The 18,661-nt window shown below is 48.2% G+C and overlaps 1 protein-coding gene across 3 annotated transcripts in view; it reads right to left on the reverse strand.

Annotated features, from left to right (window-relative positions):
* The window catches only part of LOC133141185 (multivesicular body subunit 12B-like), a 58,256-nt gene that overhangs the window by 11,859 nt on the left and 27,736 nt on the right, over positions 1 to 18,661 (reverse strand). For all 3 annotated transcript variants that reach the window (XM_061261623.1, XM_061261622.1, XM_061261621.1), the window contains exons 7-9: positions 16,517 to 16,611; positions 1,428 to 1,480; positions 523 to 582 (exon numbers count right to left, since the gene is read on the reverse strand). In XM_061261623.1, the coding sequence (XP_061117607.1) occupies positions 523 to 582; positions 1,428 to 1,480; positions 16,517 to 16,611 (208 nt within the window). The remainder of the gene's footprint in view (positions 1 to 522; positions 583 to 1,427; positions 1,481 to 16,516; positions 16,612 to 18,661) is intronic.

Consider the following 18,661-nt stretch of genomic DNA (forward strand, 5'->3'; position numbering starts at 1 on the left):
ACATTCCCCTTGTGTTGGATGTGCGAGCCTGAAAAGGAAAATAATTCCTCCACAAATGAACATATAACTAGAAGATTTCATGCTCATATGATGTCTCATTCCTGAAAGTAGCCCTTCTTAGACAAGCGGCTGATTAAAGCCTGTTCAGAAGTATGACATTCATTTACACTAACAAAGACGCATGTAATCTCTCCCTCCCGGATGATGTCGGGGGTTCCTCTGATCGGGTTCATTCTGAATCATCTGATTAGGTGGATTAGCCAGTTTGGGGAGAGGTTTAGACCCCTGACGCAAGTGGAACAGACAAAAAAAAAAAAAGAGAGACAGGAAATCAACCCCCCGTCCCACTCACAGAAGGAACAAGGGCCCTTTTGTGGCATGGCCGTGAATGTGTTGTGGTAGACAGAGACTTTTCGCGGGCCTGGCTCGAGCCTAATTCAATCTGGGCTTAGTGGAGCCTCCCCATATCTCCCACACTTCATAATCTCTCTCTTTTTTAGAGACGGCCTGCCCCATACTCACTTCCTTCTCGATCTCGGCCAGCGATTTGATGGTGATGCCCATTAAATCCACTTGCTGCATCTGCAGTCAGAAGGGGTGAGGGGTAGGGTGGGTAGGGGGAGACAAAAAGAGAGAGGGTGAGGTGGTTCAACGGATTGGTTAAGAGAGCCTTCCAGAAATCCTTAATCTTTTCTTCCTGTGTTGATGAGGACTGGGGCCACGGCGAAGGGCCACACTAGAGCCTCCGGCCAGTATTCACCGCCCCGTGCAGCCAGAGGCGGGGTCCCTGGAGCACCTCAAACTAACGCCTCACTCGGGAGCACCAGACACGGCGAGGTGAAGGGGCTCCTCCATTAAAGGCCACACACATCAGCGTTCTCTACCTGGTGTTAGTATCTAAAGCGCCCTCAAAACATTCTCAGAGAGCAGTGACACAGGCTTTTTTTAAAGTCCCTAACCCAGCCCTGAGAGCCCAATTCCCCCTCCCCCTCCTGTGGTCAGCTGTCTGTGTTAACATTTAACAACATCATCCTGATAATTCTGCAAAAACAGACATCATGTCACTTGGGAAAATGTTTTACAAACAGCTTGGAAAAATAGCAATTTTAATCTAAAATGTGTATATTTCTACCAAAATTCCTACTTGGACCAATAAGGAGCACAAATTGAAAGCTCCAGGATGATGAGAAATGCTCAAAGACTGCGTGTGGGCCTTTTCCCCCAAGTAAAAAAAGTGTATACCAAATTTAACACGCTATTTTTCCTTTGATCAAACATGCAGTGAAAGGAGAGACCTCATATGCGCCCAGGCGGTTAAAATACTTTTGGGGAAGTGCGAGAGGTCGCCCATAACTGAGGAGGAAGGGGGAAAGGCGAATAAGCTGCCTGCATTTGCCCAAGTTTTCTGGTCGTCAGGCAACACTCACGTCGGATGCCCAGGCAAACTTCTCCGAGACGGTGAATGGCACCCCGTCCATGGCTGGAGAAAGAGAGAGGAGAGGAAATGCAGGGTGGAATTAGCGAGGGTCATGCAAACGCTTTCAGGCGGCAACCGAACACAGCATTGCATTTATTATTTTACCCCCACAAGTACACCTGTCATTCCACCAATCGCTCCACAAAGGGCAGTGAGAGACCGGCTATCCCCTTTTTAATATCGCTGAAAATAATGGATTCCAATGGCAGAACAGCCAAAACTGGAGCCCCCCCCCAACCCCCTACCCGCACACACGAGCGCACACACTTTTACACAAAAAAAACACGATGAAAGCCGTTTTTCTTTTTTTTTTAAAGCATATTTGAGTGCTGCTTCCACCCCCCTCCTCCATTTCCAGCCTTTCCCCCACGTTAATTATTCTTGATTATTCCAGATCCCGTCTTGTCAGTAAGGCGTTCAACTCCAAAACAAAGACACACTTACAGACACAAAGAGGGGGAGAGAACTGGAGACAAAACATTCACCGGATATCAATTTGCATGAAAATAAGCCACTCTGTTCGTCGGGCAAAAAAAAAAAGTGGATTGAAATGAGGCCTTGCCAAGTGCGCGGTGGTATAATTAGCATTCTCCCAAACAAACGAGCTTCAACAGAGCTATAATTAAGCAGCCCTGTAATTAAGTGCATGCCCTTTATCATAATGATCATGGTTAAAAATGGTGTGATGGGCGCTGGTGGTTATTAATGGCGTAACCCCCCAAACTGAACGGAGCCTGCACGGGAACCGGGCGCGCCCGGCTGTCAGCGCCAACGCGGCCCTTTGTTTATAAAATACATTAAAAACTAAATTAACGAAGGCTGATGGCGAGAACAATGGCCCCTGCTCGCGGGGGCCGGGGGCCGCGGGAGGGGGGGCAGGGGGGTGGCGGGCGGGGGCTGGGTCGGCGGCGGACGCGTTTCCGATACCCGGGATTAACTGCCACGGTGCCTCTCGGCAGGACGGCGGATGTCAAAATCCCGGCTTTGCGCCCGGTCGTGTTTTCACCCGCGATCCGTCAGCCTGCTGGCAAAGGAAGGGGACGTCAGAACTGCAACAGGGAGGCTCCGACAAGGCAGACTGATCTGGAGCTAAACGCAGGCACGGGAGCGACTGACGTGGAGGAGATGTCTCGAATGGCGCTTTATTTACCGCTACGGTTTGGGGTCAGATCAGACTTAAGACTTAAGCCTGGTCTTTATTCGGTCTTAACTCATTATGATCACTGTTGGTCATTTCAGCCTGTAGCCCAGTGGCTAAGGAGCATGACTGGGACCCAGAAGGTTGGTGGTTCAAGCCCCGGGGTAGCCAAGATAAGATCCGCACAGCTGTTGGGCCCTCGAGCAAGGACCTTAACCCTGCATTGCTCCAGGGGGAGTGTCCCCTGCTTCTGATCAACTGTGAGTTGCTTTCGGCTAAATAGCTAATTATTATTATTATAATTAAAACCAAATTTAGACTAATCTTAAGTAAGGAAAGAATGTTTTACAACATGTCCCTCTCTCCAAAAAATATAAATGTCTCTTATAAAAGAGTTTACCCCCCAACAAAATTACTGCACAGCTTGCTGACAGAGAGAGAGAGAGAGAGAGAGAGAGAGAGTGAGAGTCAGAGTGAGAGAGTGAGAAAGGAGTGGGAGAAAAGGAGACAGAGAGCGGGGGAGATACTGATCATCTCTTCTTACCCCCTCTCCAATCTGCAGCTTGAAACGACAGTCGCCAGCACCCAGCACCGAGCAGACAGATGAACTAAAACAACAACGGCAATAAACTTTGTCCAAACCAGAGGCCTGTAGAGCACGGGAGGCCCTCGCCGTCCGCCGACGCCTTCCTCTCTGAAAAGCCCTTCTCTCGGCGTCTAAAAGCCATTCCGGAGACAGTTCAGCCAACGGGGAGGCCCGTCTAAAGCGACTAGGGGGCCGCGATCCTGGCTTGGGCCTGTAAAAGCCAGCGAATGAACATGCGGCAAGACGTCACGGGGAAAGAGCGGAGAGACGCATGGGGGGCGGGGGGGACAGGAGGAGAACGCGCCACCGAATCGATATTCCCCGGTGAGGATCCGCCGAGCGTGGGCTTTTTGACAAATCTCCCTGTGACGGACAGATGAGCCTGCGGTTGAAGGCTAGGCCACCCTCCTTATTGTTCAAGGATTACGCTCTAAATCAGAGCGCGCCAGTCTTTTTCTGACAGTTTGGAACAGAGAAGAGGCGTGCCGGGCAGGGGCTGTACTAAGGAGAGGAACAGCATGTTGGGTAACAGCCATGTTGTGGCCATTCTAAACTTTGGTCACAATTAAACCCTGAAAAATACAAATAAACAAGTCCATTTTTAGTCGCATATTTGGACTTTATTGGAAAATTATTTATATTACTTCCATGTTAAATAAGACACAATATTGCCAATGAAGTGACTTCAAGATTTGACAATGGGGCAATATTACTTGACGTGGACAAAGTAACTTAAACCAAGTTCTACTTGAGGAAAATTATACCATTTTGTCTCATTACAAGACTAAAACACTCATTAAGACACTTTTTTTTTTGAAGGGAAAGCACTGTACTGAATTCCCACACACCCTGATACAAGAAACCCTATTAATCCCGTGGTCAACGAACGGCTTCTCAAAAAAACGCTTTTACAGAAAATGGACCGCAAAGCTCGAGGGAAAAAGGATTTGATGATGACGATAAGGACTGTAGCGTAGCGTAGCGTTAGCGCAAGGTGTCCACAGGCCTGAAACCTGGTCCTGAATGATGGAGGTGTAAAGAACGGAGTCAGCAGCGGCGACGTGGATCATTTCCTTATTAATGGCGACGTCAGGCGGGATGAAAAATGCGTGCATTGTCATCTTTAGCCCCCGGGTGTAGACGAATGGCTGTTTCAGGACTGGGAGGGCTACCTCGAACGCAGCACCACACGCTAATCCCTCAGACTTCTATTGTTGGACACACTGTCATCGAGGAGTTCCACACTCCGGTTCACTACGCACACACTCACACACACACACACTGGCACGGGCACACACACTCAGATACACACACTGGCACGGGCACACACACTCACACACTCAGATACACACACTGGCACGGGCACACACACTCACATAGACACACACTCAGATACACACACTGGCACGGGCACACACACTCACACACTCACATACACACACTCACATAGACACACACTCAGATACACACACTGGCACGGGCACACACACTCACACACTCACATACACACATACTCAGATACACACACTGGCACGGGCACACACACTCAGATACACACACTGGCACGGGCACACACACTCACATACACACATACTCAGATACACACACTGGCACAGATTTATCCACTCACTCATTGACATTTACACACACACACAGCACACAGAATAATGCACTGAGACTGACCCTGAAAATATTTCAAAATGCCACAACAACTTCTATAAAAAGTCTTTAACAATTAAAAAGATTTTACAATTTCTTTTTGTTCTGTTTTTTGCTAATGAGACAAAAAACTGTGAACAGGTGTAACTGGACTGACCACCCCGATGATTCAGGTAATCCGATTTATATTTCAAAAACATTTCAAAAAGGTACTACAACTTCTATAAGAAGTCCTTAAAGTATATTTTAACAATTAAGAAGATTAAAAATATATATTTTTTGTTCTGTTTTTCGCTAATGAGACAGAAAACAGCATAGAGGTGTAAGCGGGCTGACCACCTGGACGATTCAGGTCATCATACTTCATAACAACAGCCTGACTTCAAGCTGTGGCTCTCCCACGTTGTGCACAGGTGATGAGGGCCTGGGTTAAGCAAGCGCACACAGGGTGATCACATTAACCCAGACGTCATGCGTGCTGCACGTGGCTTTCCTGTGGGCAGAGCCCAAAACCGGGCCGACGCCTCTCCTGCTGATCAGAATCCATCACGGACAGGACTCATTTACAGGAACCTCCACATCTTCGTCCAATAGCGATTCAACACTCTGCCTTGTGGCCCCTCCCCTCCTCCATCACGCAATGCTCAAACTCCACCCAGGCTAGCGTCACCGCAACCTTAATATCAGAATATCAGTCTGACTGACTGACTTCAGGTTGGCTACGAATATACCATCACAGACGAGACTTATTTATGCAAAACCAGGAACTTCCCACATCGTCATCCAATAGCAATTCAACACTCTGCCTCGCAACCCCTCCCCTCCTCCCTCATGCAGCACCCAAACCCCACCCAGGCTAGTGTCACCTCACCCTGAATATGACAACCCCTCCCCTCCTCCCTCATGCAGCACCCAAACCCCACCCAGGCTAGTGTCACCTCACCCTGAATATGACAACCCCTCCCCTCCTCCCTCATGCAGCACCCAAACCCCACCCAGGCTAGTGTCACCTCACCCTGAATATGACAACCCCTCCCCTCCTCCCTCATGCAGCACCCAAACCCCACCCAGGCTAGTGTCACCTCACCCTGAATATGACAACCCCTCCCCTCCTCCCTCATGAAGCAAATAAATAAAGAAATAAATGAACGAATGAATGAATGAATAAATAAAAGGCAGGAAGCGGAGCCCCAGAATGAATAATTCTGCGCTTCTCGGGGGCTAACGGAAGCCTTTCCCGCGCCAGTCGCTGGCGGAGCAGGCTCTGGGTCGGCTGTGACATGAGGAATCGCGGCCGGCCCTGACGGCGTCTCGCAGACATATTGGAGTTTATTTTGTCGCCGGGTTCGCCATCTGTGCCGTTCCGGCGGAGACGGTCGGCGCGGGTTGCCGCGGGAACGCGGGCGCGAGCCGCCGGGGCCCCGCGGTAGCTGTGCAGCCGCAGCCAGTCATTAGTCAAATTGCCTAATGAGAGAGAATAAAAATGGCCCCCTACCCTGACAGGAGGAATTTTGGAGATGTCAGAGCCCCTGACCCGTGCTATGAGAACAGATGATGGCGAGTTGCTATTTTCAGATTATTTTAATGGCCCCGGCTCGGCAGATTCCATTCTTTTTTTCCCTTTCATCTTTTCTTATAAATCTATCCGACTGGGAACTGTGGCTCAGGGAAAGGGGGGGGAAAAAAAACATTAAAAAAACAAAGCAAAGGGTTACTTTTGCGATTTAATGAAAAAGATAACTGATGAAGAAAAGATAATGTCTGAATGGATCAATTGTATTGACATTGTGTTCCTCTCTGCATAAAAACAGGAACTGTGATTCAGCTCAGATTTATGACTGGAAGTGGAAATATTGCCTTTGTTTTATAGTGTTCCGTGTGTGTGTGTGTGTGTGTGTGTGTGCGTGTGTGTGTGTGTGTGTGTGTGTGTATGTATGCAGTATAACACACAAGTAAGCATTGCAACCCCAATTTGCCAACCCTAGACCCACCATACTTAATCTTCACTTATCAACACAAGCTATCAGTCACCTAACGAGCACAAACCCGGATCTCGATTCAAACTGAAATCTAAAGACATAGAAAGATGACGTAACCTGGTGTCGTGGTCCAAAATGAAGTAATTACAATCTATTTAATTGTCCATCAGAGGGAGGGGGAAAAAAAGGGACACATTCGCCTCCTGGTGGCTTGGACGGCACATAAAGCCGCCGCAGCGGAGACCGGGCCAAGTATTTGTGGCGGAAGATTCCAGCGGCCTGCCGGCCCACTCCTCCGGGGCCCCGCGAGGGAGCCGCTAAACGGCCTGCAGAGGAGGGGAAAGAGGGAGCGGATATTTAGCGGGCGCGGAGAGGTGTAATTCCATCTGTGTGACAAGCGGCCCTTGAAATCTGGCTGCGGGTCGGGAGCCAGGCAGCAATCCCAGCCGGGCTCCGGTCTATCCATCTTCCGGAAAGTGGGATGAGTGAGGAACACCCACGGCAGGCTGGGCCCCGGGAAGGCGTGGCTCCGCCAGTCAGTCCGCGTTAAGCTCTCTCCTACTCGGTACTCCAAAACAAACAGACCTTCGGGAATGCCGGCAAGCGAAGTAAAAAAAGAAAAAATAATCACAATGCACTGCAGATTCACATACTGCAAAACCTGCTTTTCAACCAATCACTCCATGTGATTTACTTCATGTATTTATGGAGTCTTTATTCAGTCTCTATTAATATATGGATTATCTATTTAGCCTATATTTGACCAGGAAGTCCCACTTGGGAGTGTCCAAATAATGGTGGAAGTCTGGGAAAGGTTAAAGTTGAGAACTGGCACAGGAAACGTGAGCCTTCAAGGGACGTAGTGCCGCTGGTCTTCGGTCACGATGTTTATGCCGGTTCACTCTGGGATGGCAGCATCGACGTGGCAAAGGCTGGGTGTAAAAATAGATTGGCCCTCTCTGGACGGAGGGGAAGCACTGGCAGAGGACTGACAGTAAATTTGCGGGTGCCGGATGGGGCGCAACAGACGGTGCAATTACACAAATCCCCTCTTAATTAGCGGTTCTGGGGGCATGCTAACCCGAGATGACGCGGCGGGCGGGTGGGGGAGGGTAAGAGAGAAAAGACCCCTACAATTCGCAAGCTCAAATGAAACACCTCTCAAAAAGAGAGGGGCGGGGCAAACATTGGCCTGGCTGTGGAGGGATGCAGGTGAAACCGTACCGGGTTGAAGGGAAACCAAGAATGGTTAAAAGGTCCCCAGAAGGTGCCAAGCTGCCCAGGTCCCCAGAACGCACCCGGTCCCCAGAACACACCCGGTCCCCAGAACATGTGTGAAAGTGCGCTGGGGCCCAGACCACAATGTGTGAACATTCCCTGGTCCCCGGAATGCCCTGGTCCCTAGAACATGCGTGTGTGTGTGTGTGTGCGTGTGTGTGTGAGAACATTCCCTGGTCCCCGGGATGCCCTGGTCCCTAGAACATGCGTGTGTGTGTGTGTGTGTGTGTGTGTGTGTGTGTGTGTGTGAGAACATTCCCTGGTCCCCGGAATGCCCTGGTCCCTAGAACGTGCGTGTGTGTGTGTGTGTGTGTGTGTGTGTGTGTGTGTGTGTGTGAGAGAACATTCCCTGGTCCCCGGAATGCACGCGGCTCCCAGAACATGTGTGTGTGACCACTCCCTGGTCCCAGAACACACTCGGCCCCCAGAACAAACCAAGGTCCCTAGAACACATCCCGGTCCCCAGAACACATCCGGTCCCCAGAACACACCCGGGCCCCATGACACGCCCCGCTCCACACAATGCACCCATGTCCCCCAGAACGTGCCTGGACCCACTCGCCCCACGGACGGTGGGCGTGACCGCGGGTTCTTGGCGGCGGCGGGTGTTATTGAGTTCTCCCGTGTTCACGGCAGCAGGCAATGCGAAGTGGCACCTCACGTGGTGAATAATGGAGCGTGCCAGGGCTGGAGCGGGAGGGATGACAGCCAGAGAGGGCCTCCTTGGCAGCCGCTAACCCGGCCTCCGACTCATTCATCATTCCCCCTTAAACCCATCCACCAATGCCGCGCCGCCATTTGTCATTAATTATGCTAATCAGCGTGCCATTACTCTCCTGGTGACACTGCCGCTGGTTATTAGTTCGTTAAGGCGGGTTCAGATGCGCCACGGAATGTTATGCGTGCGTGTATCTGTGAGTGTGTGCGTGTTTCGACTACGTCGAGAGTGTGTGTCGGTGTAATAGCGTGTGTGCCTGTGTGCATGTTGTTTAAGGGAGTGAGTTTCTGTTTCCGTTTGATTGTGTATGTGTGTGTTTGTGTGAATGTGCGCAAGTGGGTGTATGTGTGTTTGTTTGTGAGAGGGAAGTACAATACAGGTACATTCGCAACGTGTGAGCTGGAAAATACCTGTTAATTAGACCATTACCATCAGGGAAACGCATCTTCCAGACACCCCGACATTCTAATGGGGGCAGAGGGCTCGCTGCCTTTAAAACTGATGACTGTGAGGTCATCACGGGGCCTCTATACAAATGCCACAACGGAAGGGTAGAAAAATGCACTATTTATCTGTCTGTTGGTGGTGGTAGAGCGCCTTCTCTCATTGAACCACAAGAGTTCTGCACAGAGTCTGATACTTTTATTGGAAGGGGGGCTGTCGGTGAACTGAGCAGAACTCCAGACTCCGCTGCGTATGGCCATGTATGACACACAGACGCACGGCTACACGCACACAGGGACACGGAAGGGCTCATCCCAATTCCGTCGCACCGCTTTCAGGAGGGCCCAGATGCCCTTTTACAAAATGACTTCATTTTAGCAGAGCCTCATCGTGCTTTTAAATCACACTACATATTAGGAGCTCATTAATAACAAACTTAACAAGTGAACAGACCCATTAAAAGATCTTTAAGGGATATTTGACCATAAATCTCCTTAAACTATATTTAATGACTGGATTTCTGGAAATATTTTTATCAAGTTCTAATTAGATGTGAGATAACAAACCCCGGCGTACACGCGCAGGTCGTGGCGGGGCCTGACAGGCTTGGCAATCGGCGCGACACCGCCAGGCCTCAGAGCATAATGGATAACCACTTTTATTTTGCGGTGGAACGGCAGAGGAATAAAGGGAAATGACTCATTTCCAAGGGTCTGGGACCCTCGGCATTCAAACCCGTATGGGAGCAGGCTGTCGTTCTGTTAGACTAGACGGATATAGGGTGGAGGGGAGGGGCTGGTTTGAGGGCTTTTAAAAGCCTCATTTTGCGTGGCACAGATATTTTCAAGCCCCGAAATTAATGACAACAAAAAATAAAAATAAGTCGTCCCACATCTTTCGTGCCGCAAACCGCAGCCGGTTTGTGCCGTGACCGCAGCCGGCTTGTTTCAAACCTAGCTAGCACGCTGTGGCATGGAAACCTTCAAAGAGCTGCTCTCGTGTGTATTTTTATTCAATGGCTCAAGGTTGACAGCTAAGCTAAGACATGCGATTTTACATTTTTACATCCGAGTTCAGTTTTCCGGTTTAAAAAGTGAACCGATAAAAGTAGCGCAAAAAATTCTAACAGGAAAAGAAGAATGGAGAATTGTTCAACTGGACAAACTTTCAGCATAACCTCATTTTTTATCACTTTTTACAGGAAATGATAATGGACAATAACCTCATCGTAAGTGGCTCCAACACCAGGAGATTCACTGCAAGAATGATAAGGGTGTTATATATTCATATTTAATATTGGAGAATTTCCTGTACAACTAAATGCCTGTGTGACCTTCTACTGCTATATCTCTCTGGGTTCCATAACCCGGCTTCAGAAATAAATCATGAAAGAGTTTTAGGACAGGAGACCGTATGTGGCCTTTCACGGCTCTTCGCAAGTCTGGAAACCTTGGCTCCATTTCAGACGTTTGGAAAAATTTTATGGCTGAGAAATTGCCAGGTTTAAATCTTGTACATTCTAAAAGTAAAACAATGCTGTAAATCAGTAATACGCCTTTCTCCTGGTCTCTTTGCCCCCTCCCTCCCAAATCAAAAATCCATGCAAGATTCATTAAGGTCAATTTAGCTGATACTAGAGAGAATCAAGGTGAACTTTTAAGGGGCTCCTGATTCGGGGGAGGGGGGGGGGGGGGGGGTGCATTGTGGTCATTGAGTTTTTAATCAGCAGCCACTGAGCTCAACATTTCTGAGTTGGGTGTCACTAGCCGAAAGGTTGGGATTTCTAATCCCTCAGCTTAAGGTATTGTGTTATTGTAAAATATGGCCGGCCCTGTACAAATGGTGCTGGGACCAGGCCCCAGGGAGTTGGGGGTTGCAGTTAAGATTAGAGAGACACTCCAGCTTCCGAGTCTCATCTCTGGCTGCACAATGGCGGGACGATGAGACGGAAGTTTTCTTTGAAACCCAACAGAAGATCTTTAATGAGGGGAGAAAAAAAAAAAAAAACACTACATTTTTTTTTCTCCTCTCTATATTAGTCAATCAGAAAAATATGGCGGGGTAGAGGGGGGAAAAAAAGAGGAGAAAAAGAAAGTAATTTTGCATAATCAGTGGGCGCCATCTGGAACAATTAACCGAATTCCACAGAACTCTGAGGATCAGTCATATTGGCTTATTACAGATCCAGAATTACACAAGTCATAAATCCTTGAAAAAATGAAGCATACCCTTGCCTGTCATCACTATTTTAACTTCAAATACCGAGGACTGCTTGATAAGGCTGAAAAAGGAGATTAATATATGCAAATTACATCGAGCATTTAAAAGCCCCCCAACAACTGTCTCAGTTTTCCTGTCTCTTATTATAGGGCTTTATGTTTTATTCATACACCGACTCACCTGTCACTTCATAAGCTATAATATTATGGGGGTATTATTAAACAGCGTAAAGCGCCGGTTTAATTGGAAAGCTCCATTGCATTTTCCAATTATTTGGAGCAAATTAAAAGCAGATGCACACACTTTAATAAGGATCCTAATATCGGTCCCGGGAAATCACGAATCATTGTCACCATGCTGCCCTGATATTTTGCAAACTGAAGTTAATTTTGAATCCCTCTTTTTCCCCCTTCTTCTTTTTCAAAGGATGAACTGTCTCTCTTGTCTGTTAATTGCACTTCTTTTAATAGATATGAAAATAATTGAGCTCCACATTAGGTAAAATCAGAGGCAATCTCAGGCTTCTTTTGATTAATGCGATAGATATGCTAATGTGTTAACTTTTAACAGGTTCTCTTTATTACAACCGTGGTTTCCGGAAAATTCTTCACAATGCCACTGAAGCATCAGAGGGGATCATTAATAGAGGGGGGACACGTCATACGAGACAGTACCTGTCCATGACAATACCACCCGAGCCTGAGACATGACCCTCCCTGTGATCCGTACAGTGCAGCATCAACTCTGTGCATGACAATACCACCCCAGCCCAGAGACATGGCCCTCCCTGTGATCCGTACAGTGCAGCATCAACTCTGTGCATGACAATACCACCCCAGCCCAGAGACATGGCCCTCCCTGTGATCCGTACAGTGCAGCATCAACTCTGTCCATGACAATACCACCCCAGCCCAGAGACATGGCCCTCCCTGTGATCTGTACAGTGCAGCATCAACCCTGTCCATGACAATACCACCCCAGCCCAGAGACATGACCCTCCCTGTGATCCGTACAGTGCAGCATCAACTCTGTCCATGTCTACGTCACCTCAGGAGCACAAATGCAACAACAACTTACCTTACTTTGACCCGTTAAAATAATTTTGTAGGAAAATTAAAATATCAATTAAGAGTACAGAAACATCGTGTACTTGATGTTTTAAAGACTCAATAAAACCGGATCCTTAACTTTTATGTCTTATTCAATGTTTGCGTCAAGCAGACGGAAGAAATTGTCTCCAAATAATAATAATTATTTTTTTCCCTACATTACCATCAAATATCCCTAGATTTCTCTGTGTACGTTTCACAGAAATATTGGCTTTTCATCTGAAATGTTGGCGGTAAACGGGAGTGGAGCACAGCGGAGATGGCGGCGGAATGGCAGATCAGCGCCCATGATATCGGCCGTAGATCAAAGAGTTACAGGTGAATATAAGGGACAGGCTTCAGCTGTGGTGAAAAGCTCGTCTCGGTAATATAAGCCGAAACTGTCAAGTGCATGAAGGTTGCAGAATCAATGCGAATTAGTTTTTAATATTCTGGTAATAAATGTCAGGGCGCCCACACGGCACATCTGTACGCCGCGGTGGGCGAGATGACAGATTTCACCGGCGCGTCTCCTTTCTCCGCAGACCCCTCGCTTTCTCTCCCTCTCCCTCCTTCTCTCCGCCGCGCTCCCTTCTCCCTTGTTCCTGCTCTCTTTTTTTTTTTTGGGTTGCGTTTTTTGTTTTGTTTGGAAGTGACGGAAGGTTTAATCAAGAAAGCAGGCAATTCATCAATCCTAAAGGAGCTGCTTGTACGGTCCTGACAGAGCGCACATGGTTCTATAGCGGCTCAACCCCTGCCAGATGTCACCCCTACCGCAAGCGCGCGGCGCACAATTACCGCACACCCCCCGCGCCTTCTGCCGCGACCTCACCCTTCCCTCCGCCCGTGCTGCCGCCACCTACCCGCGCCTTTTAAACCGCCCCCCTGACCCGGGAGCTAATCTTTACCGCGGGTGGGGCAGGAAGGAGAAGGCCGCGCAGTGTCTGATATCTGTCCCGTTTAATCAGCTCTGTGATCAGCAATTAATGAATATTATCGTGATCAACTTAGCGCTAATTAGGCTTGATTGGGAGAATTTTCTATATGCCACAATGATTTCTCAGAGACATTAGGGGGGGGGGGGGGGGGGGAGAAAGCGTATGTGTGTGTTAGCGTGCGTGCGTGTGAGAGAGACTTAAATATTGTCATAATGCTTGTCAATATTCGAAAATATGTTTTAGAATGGATTGCAGTCTTCCCCTCACAGTTTAGCCATTAAATCACACGCGTTGTTCTACATATTTCTCTGCCCCTTTTGCCACCTTTGCTCTGGCAACACGGTCTTATGTAATTACAGTTTAGCGCTCAACTGAAACTGAAATTGAGACAGAGGTGAAATATAGAGGGGCTGAGACACACCCAGACATTGTGTACAAAATGTACGCCGGAAAACTGGACATTTACTTCCGCAGAACTACACAGGTTTACCTCACATTTTATAAGCTTCCTGAGGGGGTCATTTTCCGCTCTGCAGGGAAAAAGTGTGTGTGACCCAAACTACACAAGGTCTCTCTACCTGATACAACCTGACTCCCACCAAGCACACTTTACTTAGATATTATATCTATTATTAAACTTATGATGCTCAGTCTTATTAGTATTACCATGACATTATTATTAGCTATGCATGTGGGCTGTGGCAATGGAAGCGGAAGTGACAGTATGAATACTGAAAATTGTGTAAATCAAAACGTGTTTGCTTAGTTAATTTCTTATATTTGTTACTGCTGTTATTGTTGTTGTATGCCAGTACATGAATGGTTGACTTCTGCACTTAGTTTTTCATAAACCACATTTTATGCTTTGCAACTTCAGCCGTACACTTTCCATATCATGCCAATACAACTTTTTTGCAAATAATTTATACTAAATGTAAGAGCTGGATGGAGAGAGAGAGGGAGGAAGGGAGGGTATTTGATGGAGATTTGAGAGAAACAGACAGACAGACAGACAGACAGACAGACAGACAGACAGACAGACAGAGACATTGACCTGTACCCTCTCTTCAATGTGTGACCTGAGAAAATGGACATCATGGAGTATAAAGCATAAAGAGACTTCCAGGGAAGGGAGCCGGTCAGATTCACAAAGCTCATTGGCTGTGCAGCCTGCTGCTAGTGAAAAGATGATTGGTGGCAGTGTGCCGTTTCTACCTGTCAATCAAAAGCTGGGCAGCCCCCCTCCCATCAGGTCAGAGCTCTGGGCCTTTCATTTACACCGCTCTTAATATCAAAGCACACTTATGCAAGCACTGAAGACCTTCATTTAACGGCCTGCTCTTTATTTAAAACAGCTAATTTAATAGATTGTGCCCTTGACGAACATACTTCACGAGTCACTTCCAAAACTATTTGCACGATTACATAATATGCTAAATTGGAAGATAAAATATGTATAATATGCAAATTGTAAGGGCAGGGGTTTCTGTCGTTTTATATTCCTCTGAGAAACAATTTTCAGAGCTCTGTGGCAATTGTAAAAACACGTCGAAGCAAATTAGGTTTCGACTGATTGATGGAGCAGTGTGCGTGTCAACTAGTGGATGGCAAGCAAATAAGTAGCCTATTAAAAAGAAAAAAATATATACATATATTCTGGTGCACCTTAGTGTAAAGCACTGCCCATTATCAGTACCGAACACAAACCAAATAAAAAACAGGAAAGGATCTGAGGATATGCGATATGTAAAGGAATAATCACAGGGAAAGTAAACACAGTTTCTGTGCGAATCTTAGAGCCTTTGGGTCCTACGACGCGGGGGCTTAGCGGACGGGCGTGCGGAGGGGAGAGTTGCTCCATGACAACCCCCTCCCTCTCCTCCCCTCCTCTCCCCCTCCCTCCCCTCCTCTCCCCCTCCCTCCCTCCCTCCCTCTCCTGAACAGGCAGGCTCCTCGCCACATGGTGTCTCTCTCAAGCCAGTAAAAACCCCGCTCTTCCTGCGCGCCTCGTCTGGAGCAGCCTGCAGTCGAGCGCCTCTCGGCTCGTTCAGACCCGGGTTCAAACACCATTCCTTCTGGCCTCGAATACTTCTCTGCATTCCACTAAGCACGCCTGCCGTATTGGAACAAATGAAGTAAACCCAAAACCACCTCAACGAGGAGGCTCAAATGCACCGGGCGAGATCAATGGAGAAAAGCATTTGAATCCAAAACGAATAGTACCATTTGAACCCAGGTCTGCACTCGTTACGCTCACCTGCGCGTGATGCCTCCGCGGCCAAATAAGGGCGTTGGAAGCATCAATACAGAGCGCCGGGCGCTTGCCTGTCTGTGGGCGATGCATCCCCGCTGTGCTCGACCAAACCCCGGGCTCCTATGCAAATATCCCGTATCTGCCCCATAAATCAATTATCCCCCTTCTGTCAGTCCGTATGAGATGGATGATGTCTTCATGCACCAAAAGAAAGACCTGCAGTAAACCTTAAAGACAAGCGGAAAAGGAAGTTATATGACGTCTACGCGAGTGACACGGATCTTTCAGGGGGAGTATTTGACGGTTGATTTGACTGACGTGTAATGAGGAGGGGGATGTCAAATGAGGATGTTGTGGGGAGGGGAACGGAAACTTGACAGACATTGACAGACACCCTTGCTGGTACACGGTGACGTAAAATCTCATAAAATCCATTTCAGCTTGTCTTTAACTGAAGTTACATAGCTATCAACTGCCCCAGTCGCATTCTAAAGTTGAGACAGTGGAGGGGGAAGGGGGGAGTGGGGTCTTCCTTCAGGGGCCGTACAGGCTGCAGTGTAAAGATGAGACAGTGGTGGGGGGAGGAGGGAGGGAGTGGGGTCTTCCTTCAGGGGGCGTACAGGCTGCAGTGTAAAGATGAGACAGGTGGGCGAAGGGGGGAGTGGGGTCTTCCTTCAGGGGCCGTACAGGCTGCAGTGTAAAGATGGTGGACACAGGGGTGCAGACGGGCACTTTACCTGAGATGGCGTACAGGTTGGAGTTCTGATGCTCGAAGTCGGGCCTGGTGCTGTTCTTCCGGCTGAAGCTGGCCGGCAGAGTCATGGATATGTTCCTGAAACACAGACGCTCAGTATGAGCACATGTATGTGCGTGTGAGGGAGGGAGAGAGGGAGAGAGGGAGGGAGGGCGGGAGAGGGGGAGAGGGAGAGAGGGAGAGAGGGAGAGAGAGAGAGAGAGGGGTGTGTGGGTGTGTGCCTGTACTGTATGTGTGATCAGAACAGTGTTCTATTGCTCTGTAGGTCACAAGGTTATATCACCTGGGTAGTTTGGAAATAATACAAATATATAATTGAAAGGGAAGTGTGTGCTGACTACAGTGTACAATATTCACACCCAACCCCTCAACAGCGCTTCTCCAAAAAGGTCATAACCACAGCAGGGTTGGCACGGCAGGTGTGTATGAAGGGCCGGGGAGTGGGTTTAAGCTCCTAATGAATGTTCACTTGGGCCCATCAGACCATGTACTGTCCTTATCAGTTCAGAAGCTAAGTCACCTGCTAGCTGAAAGGGCATAAGGTGACATTTTGAACAGGACCTGTTCCATGAAACACGGCGTAACTTCTAACGCGAAGGCTAAGCCACATACGCATATACGGACGCACATGACCACGCATACACACACACACACGCAAGCATAGACACACACTAACACTGTCTAATGACCAACTGATCCCCCCCCACGTACAAGTAGGTAAAGCACTATACAGAAAAGATTATGATATATTTTTTTATTGTAATTTATTCTAACTGTAAGCCACAGTATTTAAGGCTCCTTCTGATCAGTTGCATTACACAAAATCAGCAAAACGAGCTAACAGGATTGTAGCTGCGTTCCAGCTAAAAGACGCGGAAAGCATCTGAGCGAGCTCTGGTCCCCCGCGGCCCCGTGGGCGAGCGCTGGAGAGCGGAGCGCCGGTGTTTATGATTCTGCAGACCTGGCCCTGGGAGCCCGGGCGAAGGAGAGCCGGGCCGTTAATCGATGTTCGGCGAAAGGCCACGCTTTCCGCCTCTTCCTGCGACTCCTTGCGACCGCACTCACGCTTGCCAAATCACCTGCTCGACCTTGGGAGTGCATGTTGCTGTGAAATGACTACGCTGCTGCACGGGCGGTTAAACTGCTTGTCCTGGATTCCCGGCTCCTGACAGACACACCGTTGTCAGCCTCCTAAGGCAGTGGCTGGCTGTAGCCTGTGTCAACAGAGTATGGTTATTTGTGCCTATGTACAGGCACATAAACTCCTTATGTTGCTGATATCATTCTTACTTGGTTAGTGCAGCTGTGTATCCACGGCAACTCAGAGTGTACATTTTACACATTATCCATGTATACAGGGAGCATGGAATAGACGCCAGAGTACTATTGCAACCTGCAGGTTGTTAGTTTCAAGGGTAGGATTTGCATTGTACCCTCGGAGTGTAGTTTCTTAACCACTTCTTAGTGGTCAAATTGTTCATTGTCATAATCCTCCATTAACAAATCATGTGGTTATGTTTTTACTTTGACAATTGTGCAGCTTTGTTAAAAAGGCAGACAGACACACACACACACACCCTTGCACACACATGCAGGCACACAAGCATGTGCAGACACACAGCACTTCATGAATCGTGATTTAGACAAGAAAGCACAGCTGTTCTGCATCTCACAACACACATCAATTGCACTATGGTGAATTAAACCCAGCGATTCCCCAACACTAATCAATACACCCACTGCAGGCAAGGAGAGATTTTTCAACTTCAGGAGCACAGCAAAAACTAGGCATTAGTCACGCTCTGGAGATGAGACTGGCTGCGGCATTATCTTCAAACGACATCTTCCAAATGTAAACAATTCGGAAAAGAAAAGCCGTATCGCTCGCAAAGTCGAAGCTACCGTCGGAAGCAGCGGACGAGATAGCGCTACGTTTTCCAGACCGATTGTATTTTTAAGTCCAGGTTTCTAAATGGCGCAGGCTTCCATATTCAGAGACTGTGTTTATCCTCTGAGGCTGTGCAAGGGGTCAGGTCAGATAACCCTGAGAAATAAGCTATGGAGAGAGGAGCGGGAGAGGAAACGATCTGATACCCAATCTGCCGTTCTGCAAGGGACCAAGACCATA

This window comes from Conger conger, chromosome 11 (assembly GCF_963514075.1).
Source record: "Conger conger chromosome 11, fConCon1.1, whole genome shotgun sequence".
NCBI lineage: Eukaryota > Metazoa > Chordata > Actinopteri > Anguilliformes > Congridae > Conger > Conger conger.